Source organism: Brienomyrus brachyistius, chromosome 18 (assembly GCF_023856365.1).
Source record: "Brienomyrus brachyistius isolate T26 chromosome 18, BBRACH_0.4, whole genome shotgun sequence".
Lineage (NCBI taxonomy): Eukaryota > Metazoa > Chordata > Actinopteri > Osteoglossiformes > Mormyridae > Brienomyrus > Brienomyrus brachyistius.
The window spans coordinates 8,816,034-8,839,136 of record NC_064550.1 but is presented as its reverse complement, the minus strand read 5'-3'; the positions used below and the strand labels follow the sequence as shown (position 1 = coordinate 8,839,136).

The 23,103-nt window shown below is 41.3% G+C and overlaps 1 protein-coding gene across 8 annotated transcripts in view; it reads right to left on the bottom strand.

Moving 5' to 3' along the window:
- Positions 1-521: 521 nt before the first annotated feature.
- The window catches only part of hnrnpul1l (heterogeneous nuclear ribonucleoprotein U-like 1 like), a 46,348-nt gene continuing 23,766 nt past the window's right edge, over positions 522-23,103 (bottom strand). For 4 of the 8 annotated variants that reach the window (XR_007383319.1, XR_007383320.1, XR_007383321.1 and 1 more), the window contains 2 exons: positions 23,014-23,098; positions 21,565-22,135 (listed from right to left, as the gene is read on the bottom strand). Coding sequence is in view for 4 of the 8 variants with exons in the window: in XM_048982508.1 (XP_048838465.1) it covers positions 1,457-1,591; positions 1,680-1,856; positions 2,679-2,857; positions 2,950-3,219; positions 4,072-4,240; positions 5,585-5,713; positions 5,801-5,923; positions 12,001-12,264; positions 12,597-12,709; positions 15,159-15,258; positions 15,347-15,486; positions 15,600-15,673; positions 15,763-15,985; positions 16,378-16,623; positions 16,918-17,152 (2,577 nt within the window). In the remaining 4 variants the exon portion in view is untranslated. Of the gene's footprint in view, positions 1,592-1,679; positions 1,857-2,678; positions 2,858-2,949; positions 3,220-4,071; positions 4,241-5,584; positions 5,714-5,800; positions 5,924-12,000; positions 12,265-12,596; positions 12,710-15,158; positions 15,259-15,346; positions 15,487-15,599; positions 15,674-15,762; positions 15,986-16,377; positions 16,624-16,917; positions 17,195-17,597; positions 17,723-21,564; positions 22,136-23,013; positions 23,099-23,103 lie in introns of those variants that run through there. The other 4 variants (XM_048982508.1, XM_048982509.1, XM_048982506.1 and 1 more) reach the window with 4 other exon arrangements.

The window sequence follows — 23,103 nt, the reverse complement described above, 5'->3', positions numbered from 1 at the left end:
TGAAAGCGTACCAGTTACGTACATCCCTGTTGGTAAATTTTAAGGTTATTTCTGAAGATATTCTATAGTTTGTCAAAACTGTTAAATGGTCCAGGCCAGTAATTCTTCCCCATCATACTTACGTAGTAGATGAAGCATGAACAACTCGAAATTTCGCAGTTGCTTTCGCTTCATATGTGTTTTGACATGACTTCAGTTGTTACGTGTAATTTTAAACCCAGAATGTAAAATTAATCGAGGCAGGCTTTATTCTAAAATACGTTAAACATCACGATTAAGACGTGTGTGCAGATAGCTACGCGTTTGTGTTTAAAGGGAAGGGCGTAATCCCCAAAATCTATCAAGGCTTTATTCATCCCTCCAATAAGCAGACTTTTGTATTTAAATTAGGTTATTCCCCCCCACAAACTCTGGCCTACGCATTTGTTAAAAGGGAAGGATTTATTTTAGTGTGCATAATGTATAAATCGGTATAAGCAGAGTATGTATAGGAGGCTTACAAAAAGACAGGAGGCAAGGGGCAGTATTCCAATTATATTCTCAAATACAAAAAGTCTGAATTTAGATTGAACATTTAACTACATACGTGCATACAATTTTACAGACATGGTATAAAATTTGTCTTTAACACACGCACAAAACTCGTTAATGACTACAAACTGGCAAAACAAACTGCAGGATAGGGGAAATTATGTTCATTTGAAAGAATTAACAGCTTTAAAATGGTACATTAATGGAAACCCACACTTCAAACACTTCAAATTTATCACAAAAATATTGATACAAGTTACACAAACATACTAAAATGTTAGCCATTCCGGACTTACATTTTAATAAAACTAAGAATTATGGATATGAAAGCAAAACATCGGAAATTTTCGCAGGTGAAAACTTATGCATATAAAAAAGAAAAATGCCATTTTGTCAAACATTATACTCTTTAGTAGCTGACAAAGGTAAATATTAAAAGAAATGCTCTCTACAATTGCTTCCATCTTGCCTAACACACGAGCAGCATATGGTCCTAAGATTACACATGCAACTGCCAGTCAAATAAAATGAGCAAAGATGCACTGTTGTAGCAACACGATCCTGTTGCCATTTTCTAATACAGTGGTATTACTGCAGGGTTTTCTTGTTTGTTTATCTTTTTTAAAAATGCCTAGTTTGTTATCTACAACGGGTGTGTGTTTACGCAGTTGTTTGTATACTTGAATGAAAGACCTAAAGTAGCTAAAAAGCACAGTGAAAATGGAAGGAATCAAAACTCCATTACTTTTAAGAGGGCGGGGAATCAATCTGATTATAGCTTGCAAAACGAGGGTGGAGGAGGAGGAGGAGGAGGCAGGGAACTGGTGGGGAGCAAACACCGCGACGCAGACCACTGACGAGATCGCGAGGAAGGGATGGAACCTTTCTGCCATGTGTCAGGACAGGATGAGAAGCCCCTGCACAGCTACTGAGAGCCGCCCTGTGACCCTTGGCTTCCCTGGCTGCCTTGGCTGGAGTAGCTGCCATAGTTTCCGTACTGTCCGTAGTACTGGTTCCACTGGCTCTGGTTCTGGTAATACTGCTGCCACTGCTGTGCGTACTGCAGGGGGCAGAGTGGCGTTGGTCAATGGTCCGCTCGGGGGGGGGGGAGAATGGTGACGGAAACGATGAAAGCGGTTGAGCCTCACCTGTTGGTATTGCTGATTGTAGTTCTGCTGCTGGCTATAGGTCTGTCCGGTGGTAGCAGGAGCTTGACTGTAGCTCTGGCTGTATCCAGGATACTGGCTGTAGTTTGCATAGTTGTAACCCTGGCTGTAGTTGCCCTGATTGTAACCTTGACTGTATCCCTGGTTGTAAGACTGAGGCTGTAAAGTAAAAAAATAAATCAGAGACTGCTTTACTACACTTTGATCTGCACACCACCCTTTAAAGTCACGCTGTGATGTGCTGGACTTCCTGGTTCTGCAGAGTCTGATGTGTGAGGGGCTTGCATTTTATTTCTGTAACCAATCAGAATCTTCATTGTATGACATCACCACATTGGTCCACTTCTTGTCATTTTCAAACTCAAGGCTTGCAGCAGTACTGTGTGGCTTAGCGGGTTCAAGCCTTATTGTTATTATTAGCATAATATCATTATCATGAAATAAAGGCACACCCTTCCATTGCTCTGTCCAGCCATTGCAGGTAAGCATACTCCCACGTTTGGTATCTATGACCCTTAACAAAAGGCATACACGATAAAACGGGTACTTCAGAAATCTGTGCACCACTTAGAAAATACTGGCTTTATTAAAAATATTGTGGGCAGTGGTGGCTTAACGGTTAGGGAAGCGTACTTATAATTGAAAGATTACAGGTTTGAATCCCCGACCAGCAAGGCACCACAGAGGTACCCTGAGCATGGTACTTCCCCCAAGCACTGCTCCCAGGGCGCTGAATTAGCTGCCCCCTGCTATGTATGTCACATTGTCACATATGGGTTAAATGCAGAGGACACATTTCATTGTGTGCTGTGATGTGTCAACAATGACCACTGATCACTTAATTCTCATTTAATTATTGCAGAGATGACATACAATGGAGATGCTAAGTGGTAACAGAAGTGAAACACAAACCCCTCCCTTGTTGACCCGAGGACACGCTGCACTTGGCAAAATCAAGACGTGTGTGATGGGTTTGTTTACCTGAGCCTGGCTGTAGGTACTAGCAGTGGTACTGCTTCCCTTGTTGTAGGGTGCCTGGCGGTTCTGGTTGTAGCCTCCTCCGGCCTGCTGGTTGCGGTTGTAGCCACCTCGTCCCCCAGAGCCACCGTCACGGTGATTATTCCCCCAGCGGTTCTGATTGTACCCTCCACGGTTATATCCTGGGAAAGAGGAAATGATAGAATTGGTAGCCGATTCCTGGCTATTACACTCAACCATCGTTAGCAGGAATAGCAAGCCACGCGCTACTCACCGCCTCTGAATCCACCGCCTCCGGCGCCACCGCGGTTCTGGAAGCCTCCACGGCCTCCCTGGGGACCGCTACGGTTGTCATAGCGTTGGTACCCGCCGCCTCTGCCGCGGAAGCCCCCCTGCCGGTTGTCGTAGCGCTTGTCGGGAGGAGGGGCGGCCTTGCGGCCCTCCTCATTGTACTGCTTCACGAGCTTGTCGGCATCTTCTCGCTGCAGGTCCACGAAAGCAACGTCGTCGAGAAACTCGCCGGCCTCCGGGAGCACAAAGTTGGCTACAGGAACAGAAGCAGGGTGCGTGGCGGGGGGGGGGGGGGTGACGAAGTAGAGGACGAGCACAGCCGCATCGCCGGGGGACAGAGAGAGAGACAATTAGTGACTGGTAGAGGCTGCGGGAAACCACAGAGAGAAAGAACGAAGGGAAAGGGGAACGGTGGCAGAGATGGATGTCGAGTGTGGGCTTAAGGTTGGAGCGAACATTACCTCAAGGGACAGAGGGAAGATTTGCTCCAGTTTCAGAAGGAAAATGAGGAAAAGGAGAGAATAAAGTAGAACAAAAAAAAAATGCCAGACTTTTGTGGGAAGGGGGATGATAAAAGGAAAACAGAAAAGAATCTCTGCAAATCAAGCATTTCAACACATAGCGAAGTGAAAATTTAAGGGCAAATTCAAGGCCAGTGTGTTAAGATTTTCACATGTAGATCACATGGATCCTGAGCCCTGGTTGACCAGTTTAAATTGTCATAAGAACCATATGAATATCAGGCTGATTCCGCAAAGCCAGCAAATATGGCCAAAATCCCAAGTCATAGTATGAACTGGGAAATCATTCCCACCATCTCTCTGAGAGACAAAGATTGGATAAATTATTTCTGCTTGTTTTGCAGTGCAGCTAAAAGAAGCAAAGGGTGATGAAATGAGATACAAAAAAAGGATGAAATCTAATTTAGGAAGAAGACAGGTATACGGGCCTGAAAATCTGGCAAAGGGCAAAACTAAGGGGGGGGGGGGGGGGGGGGATGAGGTCTTCCAAGTTCGATTAAAAAAATAAATAAAAACAAAACAGTAAAAGCAGATCTTGTGTTTGCTGTTTTTTTTTATTTGTTTGTTTCTTATGAAATTCCTACCTTTCATTTCTAACACAGCATGATCGGGTACATCCTTCCCTTCCTCATCAGTTCGCTTTAACGTTCGCTCTTTTAAATCCTCGTCCGTGGGACAAATTACAATAGCCTTGCGTTGAAAACCTTCAAAAGGACGCATTTTTCGTCTCTGGGCTGATCCATATACATTTGTCTAGCAATGGTGACAAGAAAGAAGTAGAAGCTGTTCATTGTTTGCTTGTTTGATTTTGTTACGGCTTTGCGTTCCAGAGGAGAGAAATTGGAATCCTGCAATGATGAAAGTGAGAGAGTTTCTTGGTTGTCATTTGCCTATATTTACGGTTCTGGAACTACTGGTTGTCTCTCACAACCCCACAAACTTACCTTTATGTCTGGATCGTGTGCTTCACGTTTTAGAAAGAAAAATTTCAGGGGCCCTTTAAAATACATCAAGCTAAATCACTCCTAGCCTGTTCTAGGCAGCCCTGTGCATGTGATGCGGCGCTTATTCAGTCTTCCACTAAAGCAGTGGAAAACAAATGCACATCTCTGCACTGCTTAATATATCACAATTTTGATGCAACGGTACAGGTTAAAGAGTGGGGATGAATCCGTTTGAGTAACATCAAAAACGTGCTTCGGCTACTTGGTCGTAAAGCGAGGAGTGCTGATTACTCAAGGCTATATGGTTCAATACTGCCCAAACAAAGATCTACAAAGGACAAAATTATGCCTTTTCATTTTTGTAATTTACTCTATACATACAAAATCTCAATATTCAATATATACTTGATAATGAATTAAGAAACTCAAAATGTAATTTAACACAGATTCTGGTGTTTCGAATACATGTAGCTGTCCCTATACTAAGAGGGTCCCCTTACTTACCAGTACCTACCTGCTCTTCAAAAGGCACTTCAGTCTCATGGACATGAACAAACATTCACTACTTACCTGTGGGTACTCACACTTTCCAGGGTGTCCTAGGGCACGTCCATTAGACCTTGCTTACCTTATAACTCTGTGACCAACACGCCCTGGAAAGTTAAATGTTAGTTTTTTTTTTTTTTTTTTTTTACTTACCTTGAAATTTAATTCATTTAAAAATACAACATTAAAAAAGTTCCTTATGCTACATATATACTATAAAAGCTAGTTTATATCAACTTTTTGGTTTTTTACATTTAATGTAGCAACAGAAGGTGTATTTCTTACTCACCAGGCAGTGTTTACTTGTTTTCAACATCTTATTATTCACATGGACTATTTGTACAGTGTAGAAAGAGTTTTCAACAAGACATACAATAGAGCAAATACTGAAAATGACAACATTCTTTCTGTCACTTGAACAAAACAAGTTTCTTTGAAGTACATAACAGCAACATCATATTTCAAGACATAGACAAGTGTGGTGAGCTCAAAAAAAAATTAAGAGTTAGAGGCCAGTCTTCTACACAGCCCATTAGTTGACCCACACAGCAAGAACAATGCAGGTGGGGGGTGTGTGCGAGCGAAGGGTAGGGTTTGGTTGCAGTACCTGATCCAGGATGTAGTTACGCTTCTTGCGAGCGGCGATCTGGATCAGCCGGTTTAGACACTGTGTGGCCTGTTGGATTAAGACGTCCCAGCGGCCCGCGTAGTTCCGCTGACGTCGAAGACCCATCACCTTTGGGGATGGACAGGGAGGCAAGCATGGTGCTTTGGTGTCTTTCTACCAGCCTGAATGCTACTGAACCAAGAGGTCAAAATGTACCTTCATCTTGTCCATGATGGCATTGGTGCCCAGGATATTGTACTTCTTGGCTGGGTTCTCTTCCGCATGCTTCATCGCCCAGGTGGTCTTTCCAGAAGCAGGCAGGCCTACCATCATCAGGATCTGACAGAGCAGGGAACAGGTCAAGCACCCAGCTCACAGAAACAACACAATGTTATCTGAACCCAACATCCTTGGATGATGCCAACGATCCTAAATTAATACGTTCTGGAGCAGGAAGAGCTGGAAAAGCCATTTCTAAACCAAAATACGTGTAAGAAAGGCAGAGTATTCTTTAGAATGGTATCTCATGCAACACCACAATAAGCATTTAAAATAAGTGTCAACATATTTTCTGTTACACGTTAATAATATGAACAGAGACAAGCAAATCAATCAATCCATCCACCCATCCACAACTGCGGAAGGTTCATTGAAGCCAGATTTGAAATCACGGTGACAAAATTACCATTTTGAAATCCAACTTTTCTCCAAACATCTTAGAGCATTTAAATGGCGGTGCAACAACACAGAAGTTTACATTTAAATACAAAAAAAATATTAAGCATTTCCCCTCTGGAATCAACTTTTGGACAGACACTGCAGCAGCCTCACTGAACAAAGTCAAGCCACCAATATCTGCATCTCTCATAACACATCTGGCCTTCGCTGTGAAGCTCTCATGGTGTAGCGTTTCCAAGGGTGCCGAGGAGCTAAGTATGATGGTCCTCTAACTTTGGATGGAAGTTTGCTGACCGGCTTCAAACTACAGGGGACTGCCAGATGGGACATTCTGAGAGAGAGCTTCCCTTTAAGGAGGCCACAGTAACTTATGTAGACCAGCCAAGAATCTCAGATAGATACATCAAGCATGCATCATAAGACAAGGGAGCTCTATGACGTGACTGGGGTCTAATACAAATATATCAGAAAAGGTTAATGCCTCGCATTTGCTCATATCAACTATCAAGTTACAACGCAACTTGGGCCACCGGTGCATATCTGTAAATTGGAAACTGAAAATACCTATGCAGAGCAGTACTGTCAGGAAAAATACCATCTCCTGAGAGTTTTTTTCTTGATCGGTTCTCCCAACTCTGGAGAGCAGAGATTGGTGTGTTGAGAGATGCAAGCAATTATCTGGTCAGTGAAGAGTCTACCGAAGTTTGAGGAGCATTTGGAAGGGTATCTCAACAGTGCCTGGGGGTTCGGACGTCCGATGTCTCAGTCTCACATTTGCAGATTATTTCTATGCCTCAGCCTGAACATGAAGAGGAACCAAAGAGCGTCCAGTCAAGGAAGAAGCTTAGGGAGTCCCTCCCACTTTTGAGGAAGAGGATGCGCTTGCTGACCAATCCTCCTTGTCCAGAGATTCAAATGTTTGATGAGCACAGATTAAAATGCAAGTAGTAATTACCACCTAGTGCCAACAGGAGTAAATAAAAAGCATACTATTGCCGTTCTCAAAAGATGTGTGCAGTCATCTGTATGTGTATAGGATACCATCTGTTTGTGAAGGAAAGCAGGAAACAGATCGAACCATTTAAGCTTTTATTTATCTCCTAACAGCTTTTGCATCTGTTAACTAATGCGTCATATACAGTGAAAACTTCACCACAGTCTAACAAATGAACTAGTTTACAGTCTCTAAAAATCCTGTATAGAAACAGTTGAAGGTCTATTAAAAATATCTGGGGAAGGGAAAAGCAGTGTTTTACACCTGTAAATGCAAAACAGTCCCTTCAACAGATATTGGAAAACAAAAATTCTCCTCATCTGTGAGTCATTTGGCAATGATTTAAAATTAAATGAATTAAATCAACTACCCCGAGAGATGTACCCGAATTAAGTTGATGTCAGCTGTAAATTCTGGGAAGTCTGTGCAATGTCATGACTGAAGCTCTCATGCTATTTACAAACTGGAAGGAATACAACTGTCTTCGGTAAAAAAAAATAATAAATCTTTGAACCCTAATTTTAACATACAATAAAAGGTACATCAATATACATGGTATTGTGTCATCCTATATCTCATTTTGAACAAATACCGAAATACCGTGAAAGTCTGATGTATTGTCTGGCTCTAGGCAACTATAAAGGTCGTGTTAGGGTGGACAGGCGAAGCCATAGGTAAGCAGACGATCTGTAGCCACGGTTTATTGACTAATTTATTTTTGGATGAACACCTTCATTAAAAATAAAAATTGGCCTCTTCCCGGTATTGTAACAGTATAACAATTACAGTTACAATACATAAAAGTTATGTACGTATGTAGCGTGAACAACAGCGCTGTTTGCATGAGTGTGAAATTAAATGAATAAAAAAAATAATGGCTTCATGTACCTGTACACTTTTTCGAAGTCTTGGGGGCAATTTTTGCTGCTTGATCATGATTTTTAGGGGTATTCTGAGATTTCTTTTTCAGATTTTCTTTTCTTTTTCCTGATATTTTTGTCCTTTGCCTGCATTAATGTGCTGGCCTGACACCCCAATTATTATTTTATGAACAAGCCAGCTCTGCAAATACAGTGGGAATTAAATTACGAAGCCTGAGAACCAGAGACATCAGACATGAAACATGAGAGCGCAAGTTATAGACTATAGGTCTGCAAATCGGCCACACCTAACAAGATTAAGAAATACCAAATTTATAATACATGCTAGGGCTGCAATGGTAGACATATTTGTCATTCCATTACAGTGTTTTTGGCTCGAAACACGCAATGAATCAATGAATATATTTCTTGGGATGGGTGGAACCTAAATTCACGAATAGATGTTCAAGATGGAAAACAATAAGCTAATTACGACTGTCAGTTGGCCGCAGCTAATTCTGGTTGAATGTCATGTCATAAATCAGGTGTTTGTGTATTTTTTGGTTTCCCAGTAAATATCACCAACATGGAAACAGTAGTTGATACGACCAAGGCTATCCGTTATACCGAAAATAGATATATTGCTAAAGAAACATCCAATATGCTAAACTCATTTGTGGGGTGTAATGATATACTCAGCCCACGAGACAAGATATTGTGTTCACGAGAACAAGACAAGACGATATTTTAGCAATATTTTAAGAAAAACTTCAAAGAGGAAATATATTACTGGAGAGTAGCCTTTTATTTGATTAAATTGAAAGACAAAAAAATGCTAAATAATGCAGATGTATGGTGAAATGTTTTAAATAATCACCATCATCATATGCAATAAGGAACAGAATAAATATCTAGCACCATAAAATATTTCACCACAAGCTCAAATTACAGGCTTCTCTTGTATTTGACTTCTCCAGTGAACATAAAACAGAATACAAAATTAAAAATAAACAAACATATATATATATATATATATATATATATATTTTTTTTTATGTTTTCTTCACCGGTGCAGTGGATTTTAAGTAAAGAGCTATGATGGTGCTGCAAATGGCTTTGCATAGTAGCAGCGTTAGCCGCTGGCATTATTTTCCTACAATGCGTACAGATGGTTTGTGTTTTGTCTGTCACCCTGTCGCCGTTTATATTTTCCACCGGGTCCCCAAAATGTTGCCACACAAAATATTTAAGTGCCAGGGGCATCTACTATGGTAATTTCGCCAGACAACGACCTTCACGAGACCGCTTTTCTCTCAGAGGAGAAACCTCGTCATGTTGTAATATCGCGAGATCTCGTGACACGAGACCTCGTTACACCCCTACTCATGAGACATCGGTCGATTGTGTGTACGATTGAAACAAAGGTGGAAACCACCCCAGAAAGTAAATCATTTACGAGACTTTTGCCAATAAATGCAACTGGGCATATTAAAAATAACAAATTATGGGGAAGTTTATTAATAGATATATGCAACCATTCTAGGCAGCAGAGAAGGCAGAATGTAGTTCATTACGATTGTTATGAAGCAGTCTTAATTTGCAAATTTTTCAGCACAAATAAGCACATCTTAAGCCATGTTATTCAGACGTCACATCGTTTTTGGCTTACAATTCCTAATTGTTTACATCTTTAAATAATTCAGAGTACTGAAACTGCACCAAACCATGAACCCAAAACCAAGGTTTGTGGCGAACTGTAAAATTTGTGTACCATTGCACCCCTAATACACACAATCATGTGTTCATGAATCACAGTTCATGTGAGGAACTCTTCCTTAAAGAACTTCTTTCCCTGTTCGTCGACTGCATACGAAATCTCCAGCAAAAATCATTATGATTTTAAATGGGAAACAGTATGATTTTAAATGGGAAAACTTGCAGGGAATAATCAGTTATCAAGGATGGAACACTGACGACATTTAGTACAAAAAAACCTCAGTTCAACCGAAAACTGGCCAGGGAAGAAAAAAATGTTACTGAGAAATGTGCCAGAAGAATGTATTTAGACTAAATCAATCAGGTACTGTATCCCGAGCATGCTGTGTCCACCGGCCTTGAGCCCTATGCTTAAAGCGATAAACTTCCCCAATTTCTCAACCACAATCACCAGCGACGATCTGAAAGTTGTACAGATGCGCAGGGAAAAGAGAAATTCTAGAGCGAAAATGGAGCACATACAAAAATATTTATCTCCCAGTGACATTAAATGCACTCTCTTTTGCTTGTGTCTCCATATTTCTACATGAGAAAATTTTACTGATAACATATATTTTGGTCAAATATCACCGGTCCTGGAGGAAATACCTGCCAGCATTTATTAGCAGAACAATGTTTTACTTTTTTTTTTTAAAAAATCTGAGAAAAAAATGGAAGAATTTATTATTAAATCTGCCAGATTTAATAATAAATTATAATATGCAGCGGGCTGTATAAATAAAATATTAAAACATGCAATACAGGAATTTTTAAGCAATATGTGAAATAGTTCTTCACGTATTCTAGGATCCCCACAATCCCCAGTAGCTAAAGGTGGCCGGTTCCTTCAAAGGATATATATGTATGAGCTGTAATCGGAGCAGTATCGCAGTTCCGGCGCAGGGTGCCCGAGGTGAACTACTTCGTTTGCTCTGATCCCACCCGCTGCCCACAATTGGCTGAGAAGGTGACGCCGCAGAATCGAGCAACAGGACTAAATTACGCAGTTACCGACAACCTTTGCCCAGCACCACATTTTAAATATCGTAAATTAATGCGTATTCATGCATTTCTATTCATAGCAAATGCTGTTACTGCGTATTGTTTACAGTGGAATGCTCGTTTCCTAAGTGTGCAACCGTGAGTGCCGAGGAAATTATCCGCTTCTATGTTTGTGCCGCTCCTAGCAATAAACCAATATTGGCCGTTATAAAGAGAGCAGCTTCTATTTTAAAAGAGCCTTCATCTCCTTATTAAAACGACTCACGCATTCACCACAATATGTTACTTTGAGCTCTGTATGTGGGGCCGCCGTATCAAAAACATTCTGCGCCCCCTGGGGCCGTGGAATGACGAAATAAACGAGGTGGCAGCATCATTTTGGGCACGCAACAGATTGTTCTCTCCGTCGTGTTTGATTTTGCTTTGTCTGGACGTCATTTGAAGTATATGGTTACCACGACAACTAACAGAACAACTTGTTCATCCTCCATTGTTTTGGAGTAGGGGAGTAGTTTCGTTATATGTAAAATTTGCACGTGAAGTTTAACCTACGAACGTTTTGGATCTCCCTTGCTTATTTAGCATAAAGATCAAAGTTCCTGTTTGCGATGGGAAAGCGACACACTAAAGTGTCTAGGAACTACAAAGATTCCTTGGCTGAGGTTCAGAATATGGAAGAGAATTTCTGTCACTATTGCAACTCATCTCTGAACCAGATTTTCAAACTACATTTCAAGCTCCCCGATAACATTTACATCATCACTTGGTTGCTTAGCATTCTACAGATAAGACAATACATCAATCACAACACAGAGATAGTGTAGAAAGGGTCACTGGCCAAAGTTTAACAGTTGTACATCCTTGATAGTCTATTACAGACTGAAACAGACATTACTAATCATACTTGTGTGTTCCCATGGCCTAATTGGAAGAACAGATTCAAGTCTAAATAACAATTTGGAACCAAAGAGAATCTCATCTGTATTTATATCTACACACTTCAATGACCCGCTGTGTACATATCTGAACATCCAACCTCTCAAACAAATAAAACACACATTACACAAATGTAACGTATTCTGCAAGCTATGTAAAATTCTTGGTCTGTATAAAAAGTTACCACTTACCTCACATTCAGCTTTGCAGGAAGGTCCCACGGTGCCTCGGACCCGGTCCTCTACTGGAACATTCTGGATAAAGGTATATCCGTCTGGCTGAGGGAAGAAAGACTCTTTCTGGCCAAAGTTGAACTCCACTGCACAGTTCTTGACCAGAACGTGCGGGATAAGAGATCGTCCGGCCAGCTCTTCTCTCTTGATGCAGTACGCCGTCTCCAGCCATTTCCCATTCTTCGAAAAACATATCTCGATATCTTCTCCACTTTCAAAGTCCTACAGGTGACACAGTGCATGGGGGGGGGGGGGGAGGTGGTTGTTAATAACTTTGACCACATAAAGAGGAGCATGACTGATAATAGATTGGTTTTATTCTTGCCAGTATCTGCTTTTTCTGACTTTGAAATTCTAGGACTCCTGGGGAACATTTTGTAACCAATAGACAATAAACAAAAGTACTAAAACAGACTACAGAACCGGAGAATGTCCCCCGGACATGACAAAGTAGCACATTTTATACCTCAGTACAACGTGACAACCATGTCAATGTGGACGTTGCCCAGATCCATGAACAAGTAACCACACAAACCTTCACTGCATACACTTACTATGTAACAGCCAAGGACGTCATTTTCTCCAAACCTTTCGCCGTAATCTTCAAACTTGCAGTCCATGGATTTCTTGCCTGTTCCTCCATATCCAAAGGAAAAAGGCTCCTCACCTAAAACAGGAAAACAAGTTCAGTTGTTTAGCATCATACATACAAAATAATCCTTATAGCCAGATATCGGTATCTTGTAAATGTCTTTATAGTAAAATTTTTTCCCACTTGTGCAGTGGTTCAACATGACACGATATTACAATTAAAAATTAACGAGTACATAAAGAAATTTATCCAAACTCCTAATACTAATTTATATTCAAACACTCAATTATATAGGTTAGCCTATAACAGGGAACTTAAATGTAGCTGGAAAAGAAAAATGTTGATGGTACCAATAGTGATATCATTGTGTAACGTGTTGCAACCCTATTTCCTATGGAAAGTTTCTGGAAAGTTTTTCTGGAAATTTCCCAGAAAATTTTCACCCTTGTGCAACCCTCCCCAACTGGGGAAAAAAACACGGAAAAATGCACTTCATAATGTTTGTTAAGAGGGACATGGGGAAGTCTTCTTTTAAAGAACCTGCTAGTATTAATCAGTGTATTAACAGCATTGGTTCATTGCATCTCTTATGTCAGGTGTAATGTAAAGACTATGGTAGAAAAATAACTGGATATTAACAGGTTAAACACTGAAGACCAGACAGGGGTGGCGTTTTCTTTAAATACTAGGCTAGCTTTATTCACATTGCATGCAAAGGGAGTCACACCTATGACTTCTCAGCGTGGCTCAAATCCACTGAGTGGTTGCAGGCTATTTGCATGTTTTTAATAACATGACTTTGCACTTTGATTGGTCAAGAATGATCTCACCAACATTCCCCAACTTGTTTTTCCCTTACCAACTACACTTGTTTACTTAAGCCCATGCACAAGTGGCACCCCAACTAGACCAGTACTATCCTAAGGTCACCATACAACTCCAGACTACTTGAATGCTTCCCAGTTGATCAAACATAAATTTTTGCAGCACATCTGTCTTACACCAGGGATGTTCTCTTCAGGTTGATCTAGCCCTTCTATCAACCCCCTTTTCTTCTCTCTTCCACACTCCACTTAGCAAGATGGCTAGACTCTACACCTTCTCCAGCAATATCCAATGTTCTTGCCCGAGCGCCTCTATACATTTTCATTGGCTACTCTCAACGTCAGTAAACCAAGCAAAATTATGACACATGCATGCAGGTGGGTTTACATTTCATTAGTCCATTAATGAATGACAAGTTCACATCACTTTCCTGCATTCCTTTAAATTCTTCTTCTAGAAGACACATAGGCAGGCTTCTTCAGTGTCTGCACCTAACGGCCTGTACCTGCTTCTGAGTGTGCAGACATGTGTGCTACACTTGTGTCACGATTTACATAAATCAAATGCAAATGTAAGGTTGTCACTGTGCAGCCACCAACCATGTTGGTCCTGACTCAACACACGCAGCTATTTGGAAATATTGTCCAATACCCCTCCTCAATACATTCTGCAGGGCCATCGTTATTAACCCAACTAAAAAAAAAATTTGCGGGCAGAGCATCTGAGTAGGGCTGCAAAATTCTGGATAAAATATGAATCACAATTCCGCCCCCACTCAGAATCAAGACCACGATTTTTTCTCTAACGATTCTTGAGCAATATATACATTTCTTTATTATTATCATCATTTCACATTACATATTGTCTTTATGAGGATGGAACAAATAATATGTAGTAATACGAGATATATATCGAAATTGCCATCCAATATTTTAATTGTCAATATTCATAGTTACCAGTATCAGAGCTAGAAACACGACTACTGAAAAAATGGTAACGACTGTACTGGACGATCAGCCATTTCCTCTAATGGAGGAGGAGGGTTTTCATTGGCTCACCTTGCCACATATAAGAGGTCTCAGTACGGATCCGCAAAATGTTTATAATCCATATGCAAATCTGGCCCGTAGATCGATCTTTCGTTTTCCACAGAACAAAAAGTAATTCCATTAATCTGCACCTGCAAACGCGGCAAGTTTCACTGCTTCTTCAAAGTTAAAAAGAAAAAAAAACCTGCAACTCCGTTGTCCTTATTCTGCTGCACTATAACTTACAAAGCAATATTCAAACCAGTCTTGACTGAATTTAATAGGACAGGTTGCATTTTATAGGATAAACATATTTCAATGTATAGTATTTTTTGCTTAAGTACTTTTAAAATCTGTTTTTTTTTTACTCTTACATGAGTAGTATTTTACAGGATGACTTTTACTTGAATAACACTGATGTGGTATCAGCACTTTTAATTAAGTATGTAAATAGAGTACTTTTCCCACCACTATTTAGAATGTCTGCATTGTGCAGGCTGGACTGTTCCATGTATGTTACATGTACGAATGTGCAAACGCACAGTTCACATGCAGAGAAGTATACTCTGGCCTTTAGGTCACAGCAGACGGTCCCTAAAAGGCCAACCACCATATAAGCTGGCCAAAGAACCAGTTATCTGCACAAACTTTCAATGGAAAGTTCTTCTTACCTAGTTGCGTGCTGCAGGAATCCAGGGACCAGCCAACTCTCACGACATGAGGGTCAGGCTCACTGCTGGGCAGATGCTTTACCGATATCTCCTCATTAATCTGAAAAGAGGACAATTACTTCAGCTTAAACACATGGGCTATGAATTCACAACTCTATTCAGCTGATACTGCTCTTATTGTAGCCTACCTTGACCTCATAGCAGACACGGCCTTTGGCGACGCCATAAGAGGCCCGGGCGCCCGACCACAGATAGGCGAAGCCCTCGATAGTGAGGGGGTAGCCACTGTACCGGTCACGTGACACCTTGAAGTGCAGGTCACAATTGTCTGCCAGACCGAGAGAAAAGCCTTACTGTAAGCCAGCAGTCATTATTCAGTAGCGTTTAAAAAGCTGCTAAATGGTGACCCAGGACAACCAGAAACAAAGCCGTCTAACTCACAGGTGTCAATGGCCACCAGAGTGTCATCAAAGTCTTCCTCTTCCTCCTCTGCTGGGGGCTGGGGTGAGCGTGACCTGTCGAGGACAGGGTGCAGTATATTTAACACACAGGAAAAAACGAAAACCTAGCCAAAGGGAATAGTAAAAACTATGGCATTAATCACCTCTTATCTTCACGAAGTTCATAGTAACTGAATCCTCGGCCCTCATCGTAGGGTCTCTTGCGTCCATAAGGCATGTGCCTGTCCTCCATCTTAACCTGCACGGCCTCCTGGGTTTCCCACTTATCTGTCGGCTCTTGCTGCTGCTCCTCTGAAATCTTATAATGATCTTCGTACTGCTGTGCTTCCTCTTCAGCCTTCATCTCCTCCTTCACCTCAAACTCTTCTGCACAAGATTATGAGACACTGCTCAACAGACATCAACAGAGTGAACTTTTGCAAACAAATAAAGGACTGATGCTATTGATGAGATTTCACCTCTTTAAAAATTGACTTTTGAGTACAGTAATAAACATTACTATTAAACTACAAGGGTGGTAAAGTGATAGAACTGAATGGAATAATTACTGAAGTTATATCACCATCAGACAGTATGTATCTTGAAGCTGAAATGTGTAGCATACCAGCAAAATATCTACCATGAAATCAATGGAAACATTCTGGCTCAGCCCACATTGATGAGGTCACATTTACTGACACAGAGACCCCCCCCCCAATTAGAGCAACATCCAAGCCATCTAGAGACAGGTATCCCTTTTGATACTAATCGTGTCCAACCTGCTTTAACTTCTGGTTGTACGTGTTCCACAAACTCTTGACCTTCGGGTTCTTGTGGCTCTGGCTCGTAATCCTGCTTCAAGTTGGATTCGTTCAAATCTTCCGAAGTAAAGTCAGTCCCGATCCCGAAGCTCATCTCGGAGGCTTCCACTTCAGGCGTGCCTCCCTGCTCCCCGTTCTCTTCCTCCGCTGGCTCTTGATCATCTTCATCACCTTCATCTCCTTCGCCTACGTAGGAGAATGGCTCTTTTTATACAGAAAGAAAAGTCCTGAATAACTACACCATTGCAGTCATACCTCAAATTCATTGCATAAAGCCTGACTACTTCTCGGGGCATATCACGAGTTTCCCTGGAGGATTCCTTAAAACTGTTTACCAACAACTGCAAAAAGTGCCAGCGGCAGGCAACTATTTTTATAAATCCTTAATTTAGTTTGGATGGGAGCGATAGATGGAGAAGCTCCATGGATCAATAGAGAAGCTTGATTAAAAGTAAAAACGACAGTGTTAAGATATTTAATATTAGTGATTTACGATACCTTCCTCCTGGTACCCCTCGCCGGCTCCGTCTCCGTGCTCAGCCTCCTCGCCGCCCACACACGCTTCATCCATTGGTCCCGGCGGCCCGCCCCCCTCGCCAGTGGCCTCGGCCTCGAGTGCCGCCTGCAGCCTGTCGACGAGATCCGCTTTCAGGCCGCGGGTGTCCAGGCCTCGCCGCTGGAGTTCCTCTTTGAGCTCGTTGACCTTTAATTTCTTTACATTTACTCCACTCATGATTTAGCCAAAATCGTGAAAACGGCCTCTCTCCCAAAAACACTGCAAGGAAATTTTTTAAAACAAAACACAGCAATATAAATAAAAGCGCGGCCACCGGAATCATCAATAAACCAGTTACCGACACACATCGATAATATAAGTGCATATAATTCAACGCTGTAATCGGCCCGTTACCCAAGACAAACTATTTTTGCATAATCGGCTGAAAGGCAGTTTTAAATAGCTTGATCGATCGGGCCAGAAATGAATGGATGAGCCGCACTTTATGACATTAAAGCAGGAACTGTTACTGCAGCTGCAGGCCAGCTAGCAAGACAGCTATCATTCACAGAAGCGCCACCAATTATGCAAATGCGGCCCCCGTACACCATACGCTCGTCGATCGGCGCTACGGTGCATAATGCATTGCAATACACATAAAAAGATGTACAAAACGCCAGACCTGTTTGGTTTATTCCCACCACGCAAACTCCCTCGCTTTGCTTGGCAGTATTAGCTCCACAAAATGGACGATAACCCCTCCTTCCTTCCCCGACCATTACACAATTGTTGCTTTTACTTCGGCCCCTCTCATTGGACAGTAACGCTGTCTGCTCTGGCCTCGAGCAGGGAAATATAGCCAATTACTTCTCCGTACGAAATTGCGTCATCGTCAGAGTAAACATAACAGTAACTTCCAGTTTCCGTTCAACGGAGGGAAAAAACCCATTTCAGTTATCCCTTCCCTGCACTTTTTTTGATTGAAGCAGCAATTAGCGGAGGATTGCGAACTATTTTGTAGCACTATGTAATCTGAATCAGAAATAATTTTTCTTATGTCGAAAAGGCTGCATTTCTGTTGACAGGTGACATTTGCAAAACAACGACCGTAATCCCCGTACCATGATGTCACTTTTACACAGAGGAACGTCGTTTCAGATTGTTGCACACACATTTCGAAATGTTTTAGAACATGCATGCAAATTGTCTTGCACGATTGCCGTCATTCATTTGTAAGTGTATTGTAAGTGAAAATGGATTGTGCAGTTTCCCAGTATAGTAGTTTTACACATAAAGCGAGTAGGAGTATTACTAAAATAATTATTTCAGTACACGAGCATGCCATAAAATCCTAAAAAAAGTGATAGAAAACCCCTAGGGTAACTGATAAGGATTTGCAGGTATTATGTTGCACTTGATATCATCTGGGTTCATGGGAGGTCACTATAGAGCAGGGGTGTCAAACTCCAGTACTGGAGCCCTGTGTAGCTTAGTTCTTTCCCTGTTCTACCACAAATGATTTAGCTGAAGAGGCATGTGATAATTAGCACAGCGAGTTGAATTAGGTGTTTAATGAGGGGAAAATGGAGTTTGACACCCCCGATATAGAGGGAGCTGATCTCCAGGAAACCACTGCTGTTGACATTTTGTTGCTAAAGGAGATTCACTAAGTATCATAGCTCATATACTTACCAGTATGTTCAGTATGAATATGGCATTGTGAAACATTGTTTCAACTAAATAAGATTGTCTTTATTATAATGATTTAGATGAGAATCGGATAATATTTAAGAGCCTTTTGTGCAGAAGGGATTTACAAAATTTCATGATGAAAGTCTTAGTCGAAAAAGATTCTGAAGACAAGCCAGGTCTTACAGCTGACCAGGGTTTTTGTAGAGCTTTACTTTTGAAATCTAAATATTGCAATTAAGTTCCTCTGGGACCCGGGTTCGAGTCTCCACCTGGGTCACATATGTGCGGAGTTTGCATGTTCTCCCCATGTCGTCGTGGGGTTTCCTCCGGGTACTCCGGTTTCCCCCCCACAGTCCAAAAACATGCTGAGGCTAATTGGAGTTACTAAATTGCCCATAGGTGTGCATGTGTGAGTGAATGGTGCGTGAGTGTGCCCTGCGATGGGCTGGCCCCCTATCCAGGGTTGTTCCCTGCCTCGTGCCCATTGCTTCCGGGATAGGCTCCGGACCCCCTGCGACCCAGTAGGACAAGCAGTTTGGAAAATGGATGGATGGATGGATTAAACAGATAATAAATACATATGTTACTTTTCCAGTAGATGTTTACCATTCTGAATCATCAAAATCCTCATTATTACTTTATATAACTTAGGTTAGTCTAATTTTCACTCTGATGCCTTATTTTCTAAGAATCATCTTGAAGGATGTTCTTTCTTCCACAGGGTGCAGCCCACAGCCTGGCCACAAGTCTTAGGCCTCCCAGGTTCTGGTGAGATCCCCCTACCCCCTAGACAAATAAGTGAAGTGTAGAGATTTCTGATTATGGAACTACAGGAAAATACACTATAGTAAGTAAATTCTATTTAGCAGAATAAACAGAATTATTTACTCTGTCTTAGAGGAGTTAAAATCAGGAAATCAAAACATAAAACACAAAATTTTCTCTGATGGTGTCAATTATGTAATTGCAGCTTTTTTTCTGATTGCTTAGGCACTGTCTATGAAACTATAGGCTATTTTTGCAAAGCTCTACACAGTAACTACAAAACCTTACTCCAAACCAGTAAAAAAATTTAACTCTAAAAAGCAGTTCTTGAAAAATTCTTCACACTCTTTCAAAAATTGTGTTTTTGTCTCAGTACAGAACACACAAACCATCATTTGTATTGGCACACAAAGCAACAAGTACACGCTAACAGTGTAAATGAAAGACACTTGTGGCTTTAGCATTGCCTGTTTGCAGGCCATAGCAGATTCCAAAAAGGTGCTGTCATACATGCAGCAAACACATACACACATACACACTGGTATCCAAACGTGTATGGATGTGAATTCCCAAAATAACACATTATAAATACAAATAAGGGGATAAAGGTATTTCTATATTTTTTCAAAATGTTCTAATGCTGCTCAAACAACAAAGTACAGTAGAAGAAAATAAAAAAATTGTGCTAAGAAAAATGGAGAAAGGAACTTAGGCTAAATTGGCAAGATAGTGTAGGAATGTAGAGACCAATGTTTAGTTTTGCTAGAAGTGTGTTAACTTACAAACTGGGTTAAAGCAGAGAACTTCCATTCAGGTTGGTAAATGCCTTGGCTACATGTGTTAATGGTTTCAGAGATAATGCTTCGAAGATCACGGTTAGTGTTTCAGTGTTTAGAAAAAAAAACTGTTATTTATATCAGTGTTTCTCAACGCAGTTATTCAGAACCCCGGGATATTCCACAGTCTTGCACGCTCCCAGCCTACAGTCAATCAAGAACACTGTATACTTAGTTTAGGTATGCTGACAGCTGGGAGAGAGCAAAAATATGGACCATCTGACAGCGAGTTGGGAGGGAGCAAAAATGTGGACTGTCTGGAAGGGGGGTGGGAGGGAGCAAAAATGTGGACTGTCTAGCAGGGAGCCAGGAGGGAGCGAAAATGTGGACTATCTAGCAGGGAGCCAGGAGGGAATGAAAATGTGGACTATGTGGCAGGGAGCAAAAATGTAGACTGTCTAGCAGGGGGCCCGGAGGGAGCAAAAATGTGGACCCCCTGGGCAGGGAGCTTTATACGTAACCAGTACCTAAATGGTATTCTTACTGTACTATAGTAGAGGTTCCCAATGCTTTGGCAGATCTTAACATGTTGGCCCTCCAAGACAAAATTTGATTAGCTTTAGTTGTCATTTGTCATCTTACTTCCTATCCTGACAAGCTGGTCAGAAGGGGGTAACCCCCAGGTGGCTGCTGGGCCCTAAGCGGCACACGGTCAGTTTATGCCTTTGGTCGGCCTTGCTTGTGGTATAGTATGAGGTATGGAAGTGATGCTGTAGTCTGATATGTGAGTGATTACACAGCGTAGCACCTAAGGAACTGGTGAGTAGAAGTTTGTAAATTCTGTACTTTATGCCCGAGTATGACACAAAACCGGAAGTCAGTAAATATCCAACCTAAATCGTAAAAAAAAAAAAAGGAAAATATTTCTGCAGAAAGCAATTCACACAAAATTTAAATGGATGGGGAAATAACTCGAGCCAGCTGTCTATAAGGTAGGCCACTGTCATACTTTCATGGTGTCCTTCCTGCAGGCACTTGAAAAACTGGGTCTTCTGCCCCCTGGTGGCACCTCACATTATACTCCGAGAAATCCACACTGAGTGCTTCATGACTGAAAATACTAGACCTGAATTTCTCTCGACAAAAACAAAAACTAAATATTAATCTGTAAGGGATTAAACATTTGACGTGCAACATTACAAATGCTTATATTTTACCTGGTTATCTAACAGAACTAAATGCAAGTTCTCACTAAGTTTTGAAACATTCACTCTCTTCTTTCATTATTAACTGAGCTCACTGAACATTTTAAGGGCTAGTACTGCAAATTTGTGCAACTTAGCCATCTTCCAGGAAGGTCTAGAACATTCTCGCAGCATGTACAATACCAGTCAAAAGTAGATCCTGCCCCAGAAATACACTGTAGGAAAAGAAATGATGCTTTATTTGTCATTTGTAAAAGTAGTAGTACAGGTACATTGTCACAATGTTACATTGCACCAAGTCTATGTATTTCTCATGATAATTGTATTTATTCTTGTTACTGTACATGCGCCTTAATTTACACTTGCAACAAACTGTACTTCTAATCTGTTTTGTGTTAATTTGTTAAGTAAAAGGACAGTATGATTTTCATTGCATAGTGGAACTCACTGTTTACTGTGCATATCACTAACTCACTACCCCAGTGAGCCATACAATGTATGCAGCACACTACAAACAGCAAATGCCACAGTAATACTGTAGGTTCTAGTAGCTTTGTTTGTGGACAAAACCGTATGATGTCTGCTGCTACCATTGTTGCGTTAACCTTTAGTCTGTGGCCTGTAACTCCAACTCCTTCCTCTTTACGTTGGCTTGTTCAGTAAGCGACATCATTCCTGCAGCCCACAGCTAACAACATGCACAGCACTGGGGATGATATGAGGTGATCCGGGAAACTCCAGGGAAGCCCTGAGTGATTCATCATCTTCATCCAGAGTCCCATCTGTGGAGAAGACCACCACCAATGTTATGCAACGCTTCGGGGAACCATTTCAAAGCAAAGGGGCAGGAGAAGATCTGGGCTTCAGTCTGGAACTGCCACATTAGCGTCCTGTCACTGCTGTTCATACCAAAAAAAAACACAGCTGTCAAGTGACCCACGCTCCACCCTCGTGTAAATCGTAACGTTCTGCTGGTATCTGTGAAAGGAAGTGATATGCTTTTTGTATGTTCTACTGGATAACAACACAGTATTTCTGATATTGCACAGGTTTTCAGCAGGGTTTACACTAAACAGCACCAGTCTGTTGTACAGTACAGGTCAAAAGTTTGGACACACCTTCTCATTCAATGTGTTGTCTTTATTTTCATGACCATTGGTAGATTCTCACTGAAGGCATCAAAACTATGAATGAACACATGTGGAGTTACGTACTTAACAAAAAAAGGTGACATAACTGAAAACATGTTTTATATTCTAGTTTCTTAAAATTGCCACCCTTTGCTCTGATTACTGCTTTGCACACTTGCTAAACACCTCTGGGAACTCCTTCAAGACGGTTGGAAAACCATTTCAGGTGACTACCTCTTGAAGCTCGAGAGAATGCCAAGAGTGGCTATTTTGCAGAGCAAAGGGTGGCTATTTTGAAGAAACTAGAATATAAAACATGTTTTCAGTTATGTCACCTATTTTTGTTAAGTACATAACTCCACATGTGTTCATTCATAGTTTTGATGCCTTCAGTGAGAATCTACCAATGTAAATGGTCATGAAAATAAAGACAACACATTGAATGAGAAGGTGTGTCCAAACCTTTGGCCTGTACTGTATGTCGGACATTAAACTGCGAAAGCAGCTCCATACCACCACTGACTTTTTACCTTATTTATCCAGTGTCTCTTTTTTTAAAAAAAGATGCTGTGGCTGCTGGGCTGTTACTTTCTTCACAGACACTTGAAGTTTCCTCTGAA